Below are 20,918 nucleotides of genomic sequence, written 5' to 3' on the forward strand. Positions count from 1 at the left end.
CACTGTTCGCTAACTTCACATTACAGGAAAGCCGTCTGTCAACAATCGAAATAACGACAGATTTACGTTGCCATTTTCCCATCTCTTGTCCACAGCAGCTTTCAAAATTAGAAGTTTATATGCATAGAAAGAATATGTTCATATGACATTATGTGTCACATGTGTATTTATCCGAAAATTACCCCGAAAGTTAACTTGGAACAAAACGCCCGGGTTTAAATGTTACTGGGGCGAACCGACTTGGTTACAAAAAATGGAAGTAGTCAAATGTCTGAAGTGGTCTTTTAGATTTCGGACAGTGACTCTGCCTGTTGATGTACACTATAAACGCAAATTTTCAAGTAGTCAGAGGAAAAGATTAATTAAAGAATTGAAAAAATTAAATATCAGTGCCAGTTACCCGTTGAAAACAATCGAAGCAGTTGGATATCAAAAGTCGGACATCGATAAATTTGAAGACGAAGAAAATGTGCCATTTGCTGAGACATTCACTGGGAATTGCTGTTGGAATTTTTTCCCATGCAGAGATAATAAGAAAATTGGACGACACACGTTTGCAAAGGTCATATTTGCGAAAGGCTACGAAACTCTTGAGAAATATATGAATGGTGATTTTATTGAATCTGAGGAAATGCTGGCTGTATCCGCTCTTGAGCGATTTGTCGAAGAAAAAGGTAAGAACCAGTGTTCGAAATTAGCGTCGGCCCGTCGGCCCTGCGCCGACGTACAAACGGAAGGACTCACGAATAGTATGACTAAATGGGTCCTTGAAATAATTTTGGGCCGATGATGATTTGTCGGGAAACAAGTTAAAGTCAATCACATCTCGGACCTTTCCGGCGAGCTTGAAAAAATACACTGTTGTTTTTCTTTACCGCTTGTTGGAAAGGCTTTAGAAGTTGCGATTGAAGTTAACGTATATTGGTTTTATGCATTTACATTAGCTTTTATATCTTTCCTGCATTTTAATTGGATATATTAAACAAATTAACCAATGAGCGTCTTTAAAAGAAATTGGACTTAAAATGGGTAAAACTTGTTATTTTTATCAAGATTGTATCAATTCTTCTTTTCATGTGCATTTTAAATAAATACTGAAGATTTGATTTTTGTTCCTGCGTGGAATAGATTTATGCTATATGTATGCGGTTACAAACTTTCCACGGAAAATTGTCCAAGTATACTTAAGTACATTTTAACAACATATTGTGGTAATCTAAGAAACCTGTGTAATTTTCTACCCGCCGATTTTAAAAACAGAAATTGTAATTCCGAGGAAAAATCTAAACACGTTAAACTATTTACATGTTATATATGACCAAGTAAGACTGTTTGACGATTAATGTTTTACCGTTTCATATTGTTAATACTTGCGAGCTGTAGTTACCCTTTATTAAATTGACATATTTCATATGAAGCTATAAACTTACCGAGATCATCAATACGTAAAAGTTTATTTTTCCCAAATATTTTATGGTATTATTTTTGGGCCTACGCTGCCCTGGAAGGACTCGTGTGGTCCCTTTCTCTGTGGGTCCTTTGGACCCATAGAAAAAAATTCTGAATTTCGAACACTGGTAAGAACTGTGAGTGTCTTGCCTTCATCATTACAACAACCCGTAGACAAGTTTTAATATGATACCTGTTCAACTGAAAGAAAAGTTTAGTAAACTAAGCATGGTGAACATGGTAAAAATTACAGCTTTTATACATGTTGAAGTTCAATGCACACTTTCTACTTTCATTTTCCATGTATTTTGCACTGTGCTCATTTAATTTTCCAGCATGTTCAATTTTTATCCGTTCTTTATGTACTGAATGATTTTGTTTTGTGGTAATACCTGAAGATATGTTTGGTATGATAATGTTAATTACTAATCATGCTAAGGAGACCTTTATCAGGCTCTGATCTAAGAATTGAAGGTGGGGAGGGGGGGGGGGTGCGCAAAAAGTAGGCAGGGTCTGATGGCAGCCTTGAGGCCCCCTTCTTTCATATAACAAGTATGATATACATCATTTGTAAGTTACGTAGCATGTACATTTGCCAAGGGCCCAGTCTTCAACAAATCCCGGGAGTCCGAAGCCCAGGACATGGTAAAATTGGAAGCGGGCATGTGGAAATTGCATACTTACAAGCCCGAAGGGCATGTAAATTCTGAGGCCTAAGCCTCCGTATTATCAAATTAAATAATACAAATAACATTAAATGTACTTAAAAGTCTGATTTTTCATTTAAAGTAAACCACCAAATAAAATTTTAACAATAGTTTATTCTACCGTGATTTCCAAGGAACTCTTTTGCAAAGGAGACACAAAATGTGTACAGGTTTGAAAAAAATATAAATAATGGCGAGACAATAGATCGATAGAAATGAATTTCAGATCATTTCCTTGACATGAAAAGACAAATAAGAATATTACTTGATAAAATTCTTGGCATGTAAATATTTGTTCGGGCTAGCGTAATAAGTGGTTTAATCTGCCCTAGGGGCATGTACTGAAAAAAAATTTGGCGAAGACTGAGGGCCTGTTCTGATCAACCTCTGACACATGCAATTAAATTCCATGTTCTTATATATTGTTCCTGTAGAGTTGTTTTATATAGTGTTTATTAGCATAAAGTTTTTGTTTTGTTTTGTTTTGTTTTGTTTTGTTTTTTTTTTTGTTAGAGGAGTGGGGGTTGGGTGTTGTCAGGAATCAATACCTCTGTATGTCTGTCCACAAGCTCAATTTGTCCGGAGATTATAGATCTCTGAAACTATTTGATAATTTTTTTCAAAATTTACAGAAATAATACATTATAATAGATTGCTTGTGACCAGGAGTGCATGCATTAAAAATTGTACCTGCTGCATACCTCTACATACAGCTACAATTTTTGATTCCATAATTAACCTAGCTGCTGTAGAAAAAGCTAGTATAAAATAAACTATTAGATCCTGTACCAAATTAAAAAATGACAACTTACATTACTGCTTCACATTTCAATTAATCATAAATTGATAACCGGTATATGGTATACTAAATACAGATTCTGAAACTATATTCTTTTACTAGGCATGCTTAGGGAATTATAAAATTTAATGTTAATTTTACACATGATTTTTTGTTTTACTTTGCCTAGCTTTGTATGAATACTGGGATGTTTGTACCAATATATATGTGTAGTGGTAGGTTGATCAGCATTTTTAAGAGAGTTAAAATATCTTATAGCAGGTAGTTTAGTGACTATGATCTTAAACATATCCCAGAGGTTTGTATTAACCTTGTACTAAAGTTGTAATAGACAAGATTAATGTCAATTGGCACAAAAGTTTTATTATTGTTCTAACCATAGCTATATAGTGAAAAAGAAAACATAGGAAAGTCTTTTTTAAAAACGAAAGTAACTTTTTTTGACATGAGGATATATCCTGAAAACAACACAGTGCAATTTGGACAATGTTCCTTGGTCATTCTGTCTTAAAAGGACAACCCTAGTTTGAATCACATCATTTTAAAAATTGCATATATATAATAGTTATATATGTACTAAATTCTTTTTTACATTACAGAAATTCATGAGAGAAGTCTGTCTGCTTTAACATCTGATGGAAGCGATGAAACAGAGGCCAAGTCTAGAGCCCTGCTAACCAATCATTTACTGGCTCAACTGTTGCCAACAACTTCTTACTACTTCTTAGATAAGACAACACCAGGAATAACAGATGTCTGTCTCTGTGGATGTGGAGAGAATATTCAACTTGGAACTACATACATAGGTATACACTGGCACCAATGTACATGTTGCATGAAACATTGTTATATATTCACTTTCATGCCAATTCATGGCTAAATAGTTGGCTTTGTTATTTATTTTTTTATATACATGTATATATATATAAGGTTTATAAGCTCACACAATTAGGAAAATTCATCATAAATACATTTACATATGGCGATTTTTTGAAATCCATATTGCTGCTATCAGCTGGTTCAATAACAACAGTTAGGGATTATGCTGACGTATCAGCCATTTTTACGGAACTCATCGGGTTTTATTCATCAAATATGCATCATTTTTTTGCCCACTAACTCCTATTACAGGGTTGTCTCTAAGACCCGGGGGTCGGGGAATTTCCCCGCCTATAATGATGTAATCCCCCGGTTATTTCGGTATTCCTCCTAAACTCCCCAGTAAGGGATGAACCCCAGTCCCCCTTCTACTTTTTGAATGTCCCCTTCTATTTCAATTCTTAGGGACAAACCTGTATTATCTATTTACATTTTGATTCTTTGTAAATTTGATAGTCTTCTTAACAAATATAAAAAAATTTAATTCAAGAACATAAGTTTTCAGAAAAAGAAAGTTTCCTTTCATCATGTTCATTGTCTATGAAAAATCCCAAGAAGTCTGGTTTCCTGCAATATTTTCAATGCCTCTCAAAAATATGTGCACTGTTGCAACCACTATTGAAATAACGTTCACTATTGAAATAATTATTTCAATAGTGGTTGAACGGGCATTTCAAAACCCAACACAGGTTGCAACCACTATTGAAATAACGTTTACTATTGAAACAATAATTTCAATAGAGGTTTTGAATGCATTTCAAAACCTTAACTTGACTGCAACCACTACATGTATTGAGATAATGTTCACTATTGAAATAAAGATTTCAATAGTGATTGAAATAAAGATTTCAATAGTGATTGAAATAAAGATTTCATTAGTGATTGAAATAATGATTTCAATAGTTGCTGACAATGATTTCAATACCCAAGCCACATTGCATGTCTTATTGAAATAGCCGTACTCTTGAAAAAAAAATATAAAGATAAATTCTTCATTATGTTTCCCGACATAATGAATTAATTTATTGAGTTTAAAATATGATATGTAATTCTATGTTTTAATTTCTGTCTAGAAATACTATTAATACACGGATATCTCTGATTTAAGTGATCTAGTAATTTTAAGTAATTTTGCTATGAATATAAGGTTCATCATTGCTATCAATTGCGGAAAGTAAAAGTTTATAAAAACAGATAGTTTTAGAAATTAGAATATCTACATTTAAAAAAAAAATGAAATCTATGTGACGCCTATGGATACAAACTTTCTGATGAAAACATGGTTATTTTTAATCAATAGGATAAAGAATAGAAGTAAATTCTCGCTTATATATTCATTAAAATCATCTATTCAGGAAAACTATATAAGTATAAGCATTATAACATACATGTAAGAGGTTGTTATTTCAATAGTGGTTAAATGTATAAAACCGCTGTTGAAATAATATCAACTATTGAAATAATTATTTCAGTAGTGATCACTATTTCAATAGTGGGTACCACTATTGAAATAGTGACTACTGAAAAAATTATTTCAAAAGTAGATATTATTTCAATATCAGTAGTATTAATGCAACTGCTATTAAAATAATGATCACTAATGAAATAATGATTTCAATAATTATAGTGGTATTTATTTTGATAGCGGTTTTATATACATGATGTGTGACCACTATTGAAATAACACACACTATCGTAATACATGTAATGCTTATACAAATTCCCCTTTAAGTTATGTTTTTTTAATGTCTTGAGGAGTAGACGTTAGATTTACTATCCATATTTGTAGTGTAGGCAAGCCCATGAATATATGCGAGAATTTACCTCTATTGTACATGTAAATTTTTTTTATTAAAAATAACCATATTTTCATCAGAAAGTTTGTGCACATAGATGTCAGTCTTCTTCTTTTTAATGTAGATATTCAATTTCTACAATTACGTGTATTTATGATCCTTTCCTTTTAAATCAATGACAAAGATGAACAATATTTACCAAAATTACTTAAAACTTGCATATATTGATTGATTGTCTGTTAGCTTTTGCTGAGTCGGCATGATTCAGCGAAAGCTTGCATATAACATTTGCATGCTTTGTTTGAATTTCAGGTACGTCAGTTAAATCAAACATATCTGTGTATTAATGGTAATTTATAGAAAAGAAAGGAATACATAAATTTACGCGTCATATTTTAAACTCCGTAAATATATATTATGCTGGAAAACGTAATGAACAATTTATCCTTATATTTTTTGCGTTTAGGGGGTTTATTTCAGAAAGGGTTGCAACGGGGTTTTGGTATTGAAAACACTGCCAGCAACTATCAAAATAATGATTTCAATCACTTTTGAGATTTTTATTTCAATAGTGGTTGCAGCTTGGTTTGAAATGCAATCAAAACCTCTATTGAAATCATTGTTTCAATGAACGTTATTTCAATAGTGGTTGCATTCTGTGTTCGGTTTTGAAATGCATTTCAACCACTATTGAAATAATTATTCCAATAATAAACATTATTTCAATAGTGGTTGCAACCCATTTTTGGTTTTGTAATGCACTTTCTCCCACTTTTGAAATAATTATTTCAGTAGTGAACATTATTTCAATAGTGGTTACAAACTGTGTTTGGTTTGAAATTCACTCTCAACCACTATTGAAATAATTATTTCAATAGTGAACGTTATTTCAATAGTGGTTACGATCTGTGTTTGGTTTGAAATGCACTCTCAACCACTATGAAATAATTATTTCAATAGTGGTCGTTATTTCAATAGTGGTTGCAGTGCACTCATATTTTTCTGCTTCATATTTTATTCTAATTGATAAATGAATGCATCCAATAAAAGTGTCAAAATTAAAAAGTATAATTCAAGTTATCTCGGCAAAATACATCCTTTAACATCTGAACCAGTAACATCCAGTTCTTCTTTAAAGCCATGTTCTGTAACTTCAAATATGAAAGAAATGTTAAAGGTCAATTGTTTCATGGCTATATTCCATCTGTATAATATATGGATTAAATGGGATATTTTACTTTGAATGATTGAACAAAAGATATTAATATAAACCTTCCATTATTTCTTGGGTTTTTTTTGCCCATTTTTTATTTCTATTTAAATAATAGTTCCAATCATTATTATGTACATGAATTAACCAAGTTATCGCTTATACATCTGTATATATATTACCCATTTGCCATGTTTATTGCATTGGGAGCAGGTGCATGTAGCTCAATGAACAGGCATGTAGCATGTATAGAGCATCAGCACAATTAGCAGTGAATTAATTCAGAATTGAAATCTTGATCAAGTTCCAGTTGTACATAAAATATATTCTCCCTGCTAATATTTCTCTTTATGCATGTTATATGTATGTGCACTACTTGTACTAGCATTTTCTTGTTTTGGCATAGTCAGGATTTAAATTTTTTTAAGATTTTTAAATTTTTATGCCCCCGGATCGAAAGATCCCAGGGGTATATTGTTTTTGTCCTGTCTGTCTGTTTGTCTGTTTATCTGTTTGTCTGTTTGTTTGTCTGTTTGTCTGTCTGTCTGTTGTCAACTTTAACCTTGCCCATAACTTTTGATTGGTTGGAGCTATGACTTTCATATTTCACATGTGTATTCCTTGTGACAAGACCTTTCTTTGGGTACCATCATATTTGACCTTTTGACCTTGACCTTGGAGTTTGACCCACTTTTGCAAAATTTTATGAGACTTTAACCTTGGCCATAACTTCTGAACAGTTGGAGCTTGGGGTTTCAAACTTCACATGTGTATTCTTTGTGACAAGGCCTTCTTTTGGATACCAACAACTTTGACCTTTTGACCTTGACCTTGGACTTTGACCTACTTTTGAAAAACTTTAACCTTGGCCATAACTTTTGAACAGTTGGTGCTTAGGGTTTCATACTTCACATATGTAATCCTTGTGACAAGACCTTCCTCTGGATATCAACCACTTTGACCCTTTTGAACTTGACCTAGAAGTTTGACCTACTTTTGAAAAACTTTAACCTTGGCCATAACTTTTGAATGGTTGGAGCTAGGGCTTTCATACTTCACATATGTAATCCTTGTGACAAGACCTTCCTTTGAATACCAACGACTTTGACCTTTTGACCTTGACCTAGGAGTTTTACCTACTTTTGAAAAACTTTAACCTTGGCCATAACTTATGAATGGTTGATGCTAGGGCTTTCATACTTCACATATGTAATCCTTGTGACAAGACCTTCCTTTGGATACCAACCATTTTGACCCTTTGACCTTGACCTAGGAGTTTGACCTACTTTTGAAAAACTTTAACCTTGGCCATAACTTTTGAATGGTTGGTGCTAGGGCTTTCATACTTCACATATGTAATCCTTGTGACAAGATCTTCCTTTGGATACCAACCACTTTGACCTTGACCTTGACGTTTGACTTTATTTAAAAAACTTTAACCTTCACCATAACTTTTGAACAGTTGTGTCTAGGTCTTTCAAATTTCACAGGTGTTTATCGAGACAAGATCTTTCTTTGGGTATCAACATTTTTTATCTCCTGGCCTGGATTTTGACTTGCATTTGAGAAACTTTAACCTTCGACATAAGCTGCCATACGGGGGCATCAGTGTTTCACAAACACATCTTGTTGTTTTTTGTTTTGTTTAGGAAGTCCACGCCTTTTCTATGGACCAGCTGATATTGTTCTTTTCCCAGGCAGTAATAATATGTTCTTTGAGGTTGACAACAGCAAGTGCGCCATCTTCTCTTGGAAGAAAACAACACCAGAAAACATGAGAAACTCTAACAATCAAGAAAACAATAATTATGAGAAAAACAAATCTATGACCGACTTGGTGGAAAGCCATGCATCTTTGAACAATGTGAATAAACTATACAAGCAGGCCATAGCATTATCAATTTACAAATACAAGGGGATGACTATAAATAAGGAATTTATATCACATGATTCTTTGGAAACATCAATGATTCCAGTTTGTGCCATTAATGGAACTTCATATGATGTTGTATTGTATGACGCTCAAAATGATTTCTTACTAAAAATGGATTCTGATGGTTCAAAGCTATTTGATGATAACAGATTGAAATTCTCTGCCATTTTGGACTTATGGTTTGTCATTCACCATCATTTATTTTGTTCAATGCCCCCAGGAGAAGTTGTCGCCGATCTTAAGAATACCTGTGGACTTATTCCTCGTCTTGGAGAGGAGAGGTTTGCATCCATTGTGAAAACCTCTGAGTGGGCCAGTCTTATAATTCCAGATGACAAGACTAATCACTCCCAGTTATATACTTTGTATAATTCAAGACCTGCAGGTGGAAAAATACCTTCAAATTTGTTGAATTGAATGATTGTTAGTGTTCAGTAATATTTAATTACATGAGTACATAAATCAAATAATTAAATTTCTCATCCAATATTGAGCCTCAACATCCTCAAACAATTGCTACTGTAGTGGATTATATGCATAAACCTGAATCTGTACTAAATGGACAGGCACGTGGTATCATTGAATGGGTGGTTGCCTCCCACCCTTTTTTTTGTTGCAGAATCAGGGTTTTTTCAGGGATCATAGAGGGCCAATATTCTGCCCCATTCCCAATGGTAAAAAGTATGTCTTTTACCCAATTTCATTAAAGAAAAATTCCAAAAGAAAATCAAAACAAACAAATATTGTTAAAAAATGTCCGAATTCGGTAACTTGTATATCAGGAATGGTGTTCAAAAAAAAAAAAAAAAAAAATCTAAAAGGCATGCTCTAAAAACTGATTGACTGAATGTAAAATAAGTCAATTAATACATGTACCTTGCAAATGAAAAAAAAAGAGAAGAAAACCTCCGATTTGAATTTATGTAGAAAAATATTAAATGTGATATTTTCCCCAAATATGGAAAGGCCCAGGCCCTTGATTTAAGACCTAAAAAACCCTGAGCGTAGTCGAAAATGTATGAAGAAAATTTGGTTGTGAAAAAGTTGGAAAAAAAAACCTGAGCATAGTCAACATTGGACTTTTGCGAGAAGCGCTGACTTTTACAATCGACGGCTTACTTTGACATACCTGTGTTATGTACGGAGCTACGGAATTGATAATAGATAAGAAAACATTATTAGTGGTTATAGGTAAGGTGTTAGGCGTGCAGAAATTAAATAAGGAAGAAAAGAAAGCATTTCGAAAGGAAAACTGGACAGGAGTTGATCAAGGTGGAAAGGGAGGTGGTTGAGGATAGGATGGTTGCAGTTCCCTTCCTAGACAAGGCAATATGTGCTTCTAAACTGCCCATTATTACCTTTTAATTTATTGTTCAGCTAAATATTTATATCGCAAAAGAGCTCCCGTAGATTGCCCTAGCGTAAAAGTAAGTCGTCGACTGTAAAAGTCCGCGCTTCTCGCAAAAGTCCATTAGGGTTATATAGTAATGTATGAGGACAATTTGGTTGTGAAAAGGTTGGGGGAAAAAACCTGAGCATATTCAAAATCAGGATTATGTAGTAATGTATGGAGAAAAATTGGTTGTGAAAAAGTTGGGACCTACCCCCCCCCCCCCCCCATTCTTGTCAAGTTTTTCAGGTGATCCAGAATTTTTTCCCTGACACCCCCCCCCCCTCCCACCCCTTTCAAAAAACGACACTACGTGCCTGATGGAGATACCTTTGGTTCGGCTGGATATTTGGACTGATGTCTTCCAAATATCCAGCCAAGCTGAATATCAAGGGAGATAAGCTGATGCCTAAAGTCAATTGATAAAATATTATGTTACTGCAGTTCAGTTTCCTCTGGTACATGTTAATAATGCCTCTTTGCAACATCCACAGCATGTTTAAATGTTCCATCTTTACTATCAATACCCATGAGATTTTAAAAACAAAAAATAGATTTATAGTTGTTTGAGAATAGAGGTACATGTACCTTTAAAATAATCTGTTCACCCCTCCAGGAAATGAGGTTATTTGCAGCAACTGAAACATGACTAGTAGTTTGTTTGAAGAAAAAAAAACACCATGTAATAAAATCGGCAACAAGGTATGACAAGTTTAAAAGATACTCCTGATAACTTACCGTATAGCGGAATTTTTTTAGCGGGGTGCTAACTTTGGCTAATTTTAGCGATTTGGTAGAAGCCGGCTAAAATTTTAGTCGCTAAGTATGCATCTTTACAGATAGAGGTACTGTGCACACACAAGAAAAGATAATTTTGATCAGTCCGTTATTGAATAGTGTACCTTTCTGAACTCTATTGTAACTCTATATTCAAGCGTACAGAAGACATATATTTACGTATCTTAGGTACCCGAAACATGCACTCTTGTTAAGCAATACCAAATAATGTCACTGGCTTGCAACTTTATTGAACATCGTGTCCGCCCAAATTATTGGCATGCCTTTGAGTAAAAAATTACACCCGCTAAAGAAACCCGCCGCTATACGATATCTCAAAAAATATAGGTCACATGCAGCTTCAGAATTATAACTGTTTGTATGCGTCGTGTGATGCCACATTAATGCAGTACTCACATAGACGACAGTCTGATTAAAATCTATCTTATATTCCTTCCGAAATTCTGATAATCATACTATACCATGTATACTTTGTAATATGACTATAAGAATTTTTGGGCGAATCAAAGAATCAGAAATACACAGATGCAGAATTTGAATCATGGGTGAAACATGTAAATGCACTCTTATTGTCACGTGCGTGGATCTACTAGGAAAAGCTCCCCACTCCAGAGATTTTCAGTTTTCAAATGTGTATCTAGTAAAATAAGGAAAAGTGACCCCCCCCCCTCCCCACACACACACACTTAGAGAACGCAAACTCTCTTTCAGGTGCTTAGACAAATTTTTAAGTCACCTGAGTCACTCAGGTGACTTGCATTTTCAACTTCTCAAGAACCACTGAATCAATTTCAATCAAACTTGCAATAGAGTATCCGTGGGTGAAGAGGATTCAAGTTTACAAATTTACATTTTGAGTTTAACATATTCGTCACGGAATAGTTTGACTACATGTACAACTTCGTTTAGTCAAGTTAATTCCCAAGGAGCAATATATATATAAATATATATATATATATATATATATATATATATATATATATATATATATATATATATATATATATATATATATATATATATATAATTACTTTCGATTGGCAATCAATCTCATGATACATAGTATACGCAGGTCAAGAATTTCTTTTTGGGGGGGGGGGGGGCTTCATACCCATACACAAAAAATATTTACAAGAAAAAAATAAGAGGGTCATGGGCCTTAACGGTCACCAGAGTTTTATGAGCTTCTTAGGCTAAGACCATTTTGTTCCCACATGGAACTAGCTTATATAGTTCGAAAAAAGAAACGTATAATTTTTTTTTTTCTTATGATGATAATGATTCATTCTAGTAAAATTAATTAGTTTTAACCATGTTAAAGCTATTGTTAACTTTATAGCACTTCTACAAAAGTTTCAAAAAGACCTTACTTTGCAAAATGCTAAAATTTGGTCTTTCTAACACTTTTCTTTTGTTGGTTTCTGATCCACGTCTTTCAGGTACAAAAAGGTCTAGCAAAAGCTTGGGCTCTCGGTTGTGTTTCTGGTATTTTTTAAAAAAAATGACGCTATTTAAATATGCTGCATCTTAATGATGCACATCGCAAAAAAAGGAAATTGTGCGACTGGAAGCAGGTGTACATGTTCGACAGTCTACAATTGCAAAAGGTTTTAATGTTGCACAAAGCACATATCTCACTTACAAGAGGCCAAAGGACCTTAAAGGTCACCTGAGTATAATGTAACGATCCATAGATAAAAACAAAATAAGCTTATAAATGAAGCTATGTTGCCCAAAAGCAAGAGAAATATGACGATCAGGGATCAGCGCTAGCAAAATATTAATTTGGTACTCGGTAACAAATCTTAAAGTTGATCTATCTATTTGTCGGTACTTTCCCCCATTTGTCACTATCCTCATGCGGACTAAACAAAACGACCGTTCTAGAGCACTATTTGTTAACACATTTCATTCCTCCTCAAATTGGCCTCTTTAAGTCTTTGAAGATTATTTAATATACAAAGATACAGTATTTTTGTCCCCTTTTCATTTATATATTTTTAAAAGTCTATCTGATCATTAAAAACTATGAAAGTCCTTTTTGTATTAAATATAATTAAAATTCTTGTATAATTCTGTCATTTAATTGACCTTTTAAGTTACATTATTTACAGTGATTAACTGCCATAAGTGAATAGCAAAGGGGAATAACTTCTGTCAGTAGAAATTAATAAATTGACCAAAAGGTACAGAATTTTCAAAATCTGGTAAAAACACCCTTGCTTATTACAACTTTATATACTCTGTTTGCCTCCTAGATGCCCGGGAGCAGAGAAGAAGATTTTTAAAGAAATAATACATTTTCACTATAGATTCAATATAGCCCGACCGTAATACTAGAGTCCCTGACCCAGGGGCCAAGATATTCTCAATTTTGGAAGAGACATTCTTGCTCATCATAACCATGCACTTAATATCTTTCCTTAATAACAATGGGCAGAGAAGATTTTCAAAGAAATAATGCATTTCTACTATATATTCAAAAGAGCCTCACCTTAACACCAAAACCCCTGATCCTGGGGTTATGAATTTCAAACTCTTTGAAAAGACATTTTTGCTCATCATAACCATGCAACTACTTCATCTGCTCTATATACAGGCGGGGGGGGGGGGGGTTTAGAATTTATGCATTTTCACTACATTTATATGATCAATATAGCCCCGCCCCAAACACTAGAACCCCGACCCAGGTGCCAAGATATTCAAAATTTTGGAAGAGGCATCCTTGATCATCATAACTCTATACTGTACTTGGTTTATCTGCTAAATACCTAGGAGCAGAGAAGAATATTTTCAAAGAAATAATGCACTTTCACTATATAATCAAAAGAGCTCTCCCCCCTTCCCACAGAACCCTTAACCCTTGGGCCATAAATTTCACAATTTTTGAAGAAGCACCCTTGATCATCATAACCACACACCTACGTTATCTGCTTTATATACAGAGGGAGAGAAGATTTTTAAATAATTTATGTATTTTCCCTATATGATCAGTAGAGCCCCAGATTAACCCCAAAACCCCTGACTCAGGGGCCAAGATATTAACAATTTTTTAAGAGGCGGCCTTGCTTATCATAACTATATACCTTGTTTATCTGCTAAATAAGAAGATTTTCATAGAAATAATGCACTTTCACTGTATAATCAATAGAGACCCCCCCCCCCCTTCCCGCAGAACCCATAACCCTGGGGCCATAAATTTCACAATTTTGGAAGAGGCACCCTTGATCATCATAACCTTGCACCTACAGTATATACTCGCATATAAGTCGATCCGCTTATAAGTCGGTTGTATTTTTTTCAGATTCGTTCAGACGAATCAGCCATTGACCCGCTTATAGGTCGGTACAGGTTTTTGCTGGAATCTGTTACCAATTTTAGAATAATAATCTGTTGTATTTACCAGTGTTTCAAATTATATTTCTGGGTTAGACATCGATATTTGATTTTTTATTAACAATCTAAACAAATACAGGATCATTTAAATCTCTAAGTACTTGTCTTATGTGCATGTGGTAACCTTAGATCTTCATTTTCTGCATTAGAATGAGTTCCGATCTTTACAAAGGTTGAGTTGTTACACTATTACTATATTTTCTCTTCCAGAAAAATTCCAAATTTTCTAGGACTCGCATATAAGTCAGACTTATACTTTTGGTTCAAAATTTAACTCTCAAAAATCCGACTTATACGCGAGTATATACGGTACTTTTTCTGCTTTATTAACAGGGAGAGAGAAAAAGATTTCTAAAAAAAAATGTATTTTCACTATATGATCTATAGACCCCCGCCCTAAAACCAAAACCCCTGACCCAGGGGCCAAGATATTCACAATTTTTAAAGAGGAGCCCATTCGCATCATAACTATATACTTGATTTATCTGCTAAATACCTATGAGCAGGGAAGAAGATTTTTAAAAGAAATAATGCACTTTCACTATATAATCTATAGAGCCCCCCCCCTTCTGCCCCTGGGGCCACAATTTTGGAAAAGGCACCTTTGATCATCATAACCATAAGCATAGTTTACCTGCTTTATATGCAGGGGGAGAGAAGAAGATTTTTAAATAATTTATGTATTTTCACTATATGATCAATAGAGTACCACCTTAACTCCAGAACCCCTGACCCTTGGGCAAGGAATTTCACAATTTTGGTAGAGGACCCAATGCTTATACATCAAACAATGCAACCATGTCAGCAGTTTGACTGCTTGATGTCCAGGAGTAAAGAGGAAGATCTTTAAAGATTACAGTCATTTTGATGGTTTTGGCCCACCCCTAGCGGTTGAATAGAAGAAGCTGAAAATGTTCAAATATTAACGCACTACGGACGACACACGACGCACGACGACAAACAAAAACGGATAGCAATAGGTCACCTGAATGACTCAGCTGCAGGTGACCTAATAAAGAAGATACCAAGAGAATTGTACAAAAATAATCACTAAAAATATGGCAGACCACGCCTGGCATCAGCAGCACAGGATCATTTCATTTGTTTGCTTAAGCTTCATCAACATTCCACAATGACGTCGTCTACAGCATTTTCTATCCCTCAACTGCACAGCATATCCAACAAGAGCATTTGCAATTATAGCTACGGGATGCTGGAATGAGAGCCAGAGGACTTATTCGTGCCTTTGTTCTGACTTCATGACATCGCAGATATTGACTTTACATGATTCAGACCAACATAGTTGTGCATAAGCTTCGTAATGAACGTTTTGCAGAAAACTTCTTCCGGGAGGTTGATAGATTTGGTGATGGTAGTGTTATGGTATGTGCAACGGTACTGTATACAAGCAGGACTTTGACGAAACAACTGTACTCTTCTGATGTCCAATCTGCACAAGTCTTTGAATCGTATTTCAATCTGACAATACACATCCACATAGGGCTTGTTTGACAAGCGCATTCTTGCAAAGCCACAGCATCCCATTTTCCCTTGGCCATCTAAATCGCCAGATTTAAACCCCATTTAGCATGCATTGGACAATTGGATAGGCATATCCGCCAAACACAACTGCATCCCTAGATTTTGCAACTGCTGACCCATCCTCTACATCTAGGGTGGAACAGCATTCCTATACATTTTTTGATACACTCATATGCATCCACTGGGATGGCACTATGGGTTTTCATTGGTGTTTGTGAGTATATTCTAGATTTTTAATGACCTGTCTATGATTGTAAAATTCTTGAGTAATTAAAACAGTTAGTTTGTAGACCTATTATTTAATACCTTTCTTTGTTATCAATACATAATTCTACTACATGTAAGTAACCTTTATGTCTGAATGTGTCACTAAAACTTTTACTAAGTGTTTCTTTTTTTGAACAAAATACATGTATGTATAATTCATACTCATTTTACAGTTTGATGTGAACTCTACTCGTTATCATAATTGTGCAGCTTGTCCCCTATCAATTCATGAATAAATCAAATAAAGGATAAACATGACCCAGTTCTCAAGCATAAAATTTTTGGAGATTCTTCCTACATATTCTCATGTTATAATTTTATCCCTTGTGGCCCAAACTCGATCTTCCCTGTAGTCATGATTTGAACAAACGTGAATCTGCACTACCTGAGGATGTTTGCATATTAGTCTGATTAAGAATGATTCTGCTGTTAATTAATTAGATTAATATAGTTTTTTCCAAAACGTTCCTACAAGAAATTTGGAGATAACAAACAGAAATCAATCTCAAAAGTCCAATTTGAAACAGAAAATTCGTAATTGTGACCCAACTTGTCTTAGGGGAACATGACTGGAGAAAAATTTCATCCGTCTTACATGATGAAATTTTTTCAATATATCTTTCCTATAAAACTTAATTTTTTTTTACTCTGAGCTACCTTTCTTCCCGGATAATAATGGATAAAGGGAAATCATTCAAAATGTATTTTCAATGAGTGACAATTGCTTATATCGATTTATGGGTTAATTTGTGAATTTTAAGGACTATATTTAACAACCTCTGTCTGTGTAATTGTGGACAACACTCTTATGACAATACAAATTGGCCCGATTTCTAACGCTTTTGCAAATAGATGAGTGTTTCTAAAATGAATAAGGAATATTGTCCTTTGATAAAAAAAAAAAATAGAAATTACAGTACAAATATTTCATTTTAGCAATATCTTTTTATGACAAAAAATCTATAGTTTTTTTGAACACTACAATTATTTGGCATTAGCAATTATAAAATCATTTAAGTTTTGGTAAAATTGTATTTTCAATGTATACTTGCTTTATATTCTCTATTTGGAAGACTGTGGTTTAAAGTAATTTTAATCAATTTTGATCAATTTATGTACCACTTTATATACCTGATGTCACAGGTATATTTGATTGACACCTATTTAAATTTAATATTATCTAAGCAGTATATTCCGTCCGCAAAAACATGATGATTTGTCAAAAATTCATTATAAGATGATTGCAAATATGACCACATGACGTGATATTCTTCATGAGACAAACTGATAAAAGACTGCTGAAAATCTGATGATTTGTAATGTATAGTTTAAAATGCACCTGCATATTTGATTCTCCAATACTATTTTATTATCTGCATGGTTACCTAATCTTTACCACCTTCGACACCGAGAAGCATGTTTATAAAATGGCGGTTAGTAAACCAAAATATTTGGGTGGTTCTCCTCAAGAGCATATTCAGATATGTGAAAAACATGATTTTCCAGTTGATATGGTGTGTAAGGACTGCAATGTATTCATTTGTTCCACATGTGCCAAATCAGACCATAATGGTCACAACTGGGTCACCCAAGGTGCGGCTGCCAGTCAGATTAGAAGAGGACTCCTTAAGTATTTGAGGGATATAAAGGAAGAGCAACTGCCGAAGGTTGATGAGAAGATACTGAAAAAGAAGACTGAAAATGAAAACTCCTGCGACTCACATATTAAAAAATTACAGAAGAATTTTGATGAAATTATAGCCAGATTAACGGAAATAAAGAAAAGCAAGGAAAAAGAACTGAAAGACAATCTCCTTAAGAAAAATGAAAATCTAGATAAAGAAAAATCCCTGATAGAGGAGAAGAAGAAGAAAATAATTCAAATAGTAGAGTACATGGAGGAGAACAACAGCATTATGTCAGATAAGAGCACAATAGAGAACCAAAGAGACCTGTCTCATCTCCTTTCCGACTTTGACATTGACCTAGAGAAATGTGGATACTCCATGAGTTACAGGGAGGTGGAAAATGATAAAAATATGCTGGATTCTATGCTTGGTGAACTTTTGGACGGAGATAACATCACTGCTATAGAAACCAATTCATTTCAATACAGTGAAAATTCTGTATTAATTTTGGATGCCTTAAATGAAGATATGTGCTGCTTAATGGCAAAGGATTCAAAGTACATTAAACTGGTCAGCAAACAAGGGGAAAAAGAACATAAATTCAAAATTGTTTGTGATGATTTTTGTGTATCAAATGAGAGTATCTATTTCACAACAGAAAATACCATTTGCAACCTTTCTCAATCAGGATCAGTTTCAAGAGTTTTTAGTACACATCTTCTAGAACCTATGGGAATTTGTAATTCAGTTAACAATGGTTGTTTTGTTTCTTTGATAGACTCTGAATGCAAAAGTTTTGATGATATAGATTATAGTTCCCGACGCTTAGTGAGCCACTTGACATTGACCGGTGATGTTATTCACGAGTATGAGTACCAGCAGGACGGACAAACCAGACTGTTTACAGCACCTTACAGACTCTGTCAGAATAGCAACTCGGATATTTGCGTTGTGGACATGACAGGGGACAACAAAGGTGAGATTGTGATTGTCTCTGTCTCTGGTGATCTGAGATCTGTCTACCGTGGGAAAGAGAACTTTTGGCCGACTGACATTGTGTGTGACTCTTATTGTAACATTCTTTTTATTGATCACCTTAAAAGCATCCACTTGCTGAGTCCTGAAGGAAAATTTTTGAAATGCCTTTTGACAGAAAAAGAAATAGAAAAGAAATAGAAAACCCATTAGCATTATCACTGTCCAAGTCTACTCTGTGGGTAGGAAATGATAATGGGCTCGTGAAAGTGTTTCATTATGAAAATTGATGTGAATTCGTGTTCATATTCTCGATCTCCAATTGTTTTCTTCAGTAGGATTCCTTCATTTAACTAACTACATCCTATTCTTCTATAAAAGATGGAAGGAAAAAAATGAAATCTCTAAGCTTGCTAAAATAGTAGATCTAAAAATTATTATAAACTGGAACTCTGACTTTGAAGCCAATTTCATTTATTTGTCAACCTTGGATGCATGCACTCGTTTTTATTTTTTCTTCTTTTCACCTTTTTTTACATGTACATATGTAAATTTGGCAAGTTTGACATTACCTTTGTTTTGAAAATACAATATATATGTGGTGTTGAAAAAAATAAACAATATATGTGTGGTTTTTAAAATAAATATATATGTGTCAAGCAACATTAATTTGTAAATGATATTTGTGTTTGTGAAGTTAAAATGTACAATATCTGTTAAAACATTTTTTTTTAATCTTGACATGTGTTTCTTTAAACACCCAATTTTACGTTAACGCCCCCAAAATTTACCTAATTCGAGATCAATAATATACCACCTGTCAATCATTAAAAAAAATAATAGCTACTGATTTCATTGACAGGCCAGCTACCTGTGCTACCTGATAATCTGAGTTTGCATGTTTTGGAAACAATTACCTGGTCACGCGTAAAACACTTTCATGTACCGCATGAAAAGTCGCTTTGTATGTATACATTCTGGTAAAAAAAATTCATATAATATTGTTTGGTAATTATATTTCAAAAAAAAAAAAAAATTGACAGTAGATGATTAAACATTGACTTTATGATTTCTTTTTTTCAATCTCGTTGTTGGTACTTGTAAGCGATATGACGTTCAAGACAACTCTACTGTAGAATTTGCCGAAACTATAGCGGAAATTCGAGGTTTTGTTTTAAATTGCAATTTAGAAGTTTCATTCTATTTTTAGCAAAAATTTTATTAAAGACAAACATATTATGAAATACAATGTACACCATTCGGTGGAAGATATGTCACAATCATTGTTCGAATTTTCTCTAACGTATACTATATTTGTATATTGAAAATGGTTAAGATAATGAACAGTGATCGATCTTTTAAAAAAAAAAAAACTACAAACAATACAAATCTGTGAACAGGGCATAAAGACACGGACTCTGGAAATTGCATTGTTGAATACTTTGTACACGATTGTTGGCCAGAAAAATTAATATTCTGGCTATGGCACATGTCGGATTGTCCACACGATAAATGAAATCTCTTTATTTTAATATTTACACTTATTGAATGATAATTTCTTTTACTGACGATTACAATATATATTGATATGATTGCTTTGTACTTTTCACTTGCTATTTTATTTTTTTCTTTAAAAAAAGAAAATATTTCTTTATAATTTTTCTTTCTTCAAAAGATATCGATGAAAACGTTATTTAATTTTATGTTAAAATATGAAAAGTATTTACAATAGTTTCTCTCAAAATTAGACAAAAACACGTTATGTTTATCCTGATTACTAAAGACAGATTTCCTGTGTACTACAATGTGTATATGTATTTTCCCATCTTGAGTATTGGGGCTGTCCAGATAAATAACACCAGTACAACTAAGACCATTCCCTCTCCACATGTAACCGTACGGTAAAAAAAAATGAGTCTTTAAGATAACTTAAAAAATCGTATGATGCATCAATTTTGATACTTTGATAAACATTTTAGCTCATCTGAGCTGAAAGCTCAAGTGAGCTTTTCTGATCACATTTTGTCCGTCGTCCGTCCAGCTGTCCGTCCGTCTGTAAGCTTTTCACATTTTCAAATTCTTTTTTAAAACCACTGGACCAATTTCAACCAAACTTGCCACAAAGCATCCTTGGGTGAAGGGGATTTAA

At 33.8% G+C, this 20,918-nt stretch overlaps 1 protein-coding gene across 1 annotated transcript; it reads left to right on the forward strand.

Moving 5' to 3' along the window:
• The first annotated feature begins 253 nt into the window (after positions 1-253).
• Positions 254-9,248, forward strand: LOC133178799 (uncharacterized). The gene is made up of 3 exons (XM_061313490.1): positions 254-674; positions 3,555-3,761; positions 8,490-9,248. Exons 1-3 carry the CDS (start codon positions 254-256, stop codon positions 9,188-9,190), a joined length of 1,329 nt encoding a protein of 442 aa, XP_061169474.1. The 3' UTR covers positions 9,191-9,248.
• The last annotated feature ends 11,670 nt before the right edge of the window (positions 9,249-20,918 follow it).

This window comes from Saccostrea echinata, unplaced genomic scaffold (genome assembly GCF_033153115.1).
Source record: "Saccostrea echinata isolate AGI-Se365-2 ecotype Australia unplaced genomic scaffold, CSIRO_AGI_Sech_v1 ptg000003l, whole genome shotgun sequence".
Taxonomy (NCBI): domain Eukaryota; kingdom Metazoa; phylum Mollusca; class Bivalvia; order Ostreida; family Ostreidae; genus Saccostrea; species Saccostrea echinata.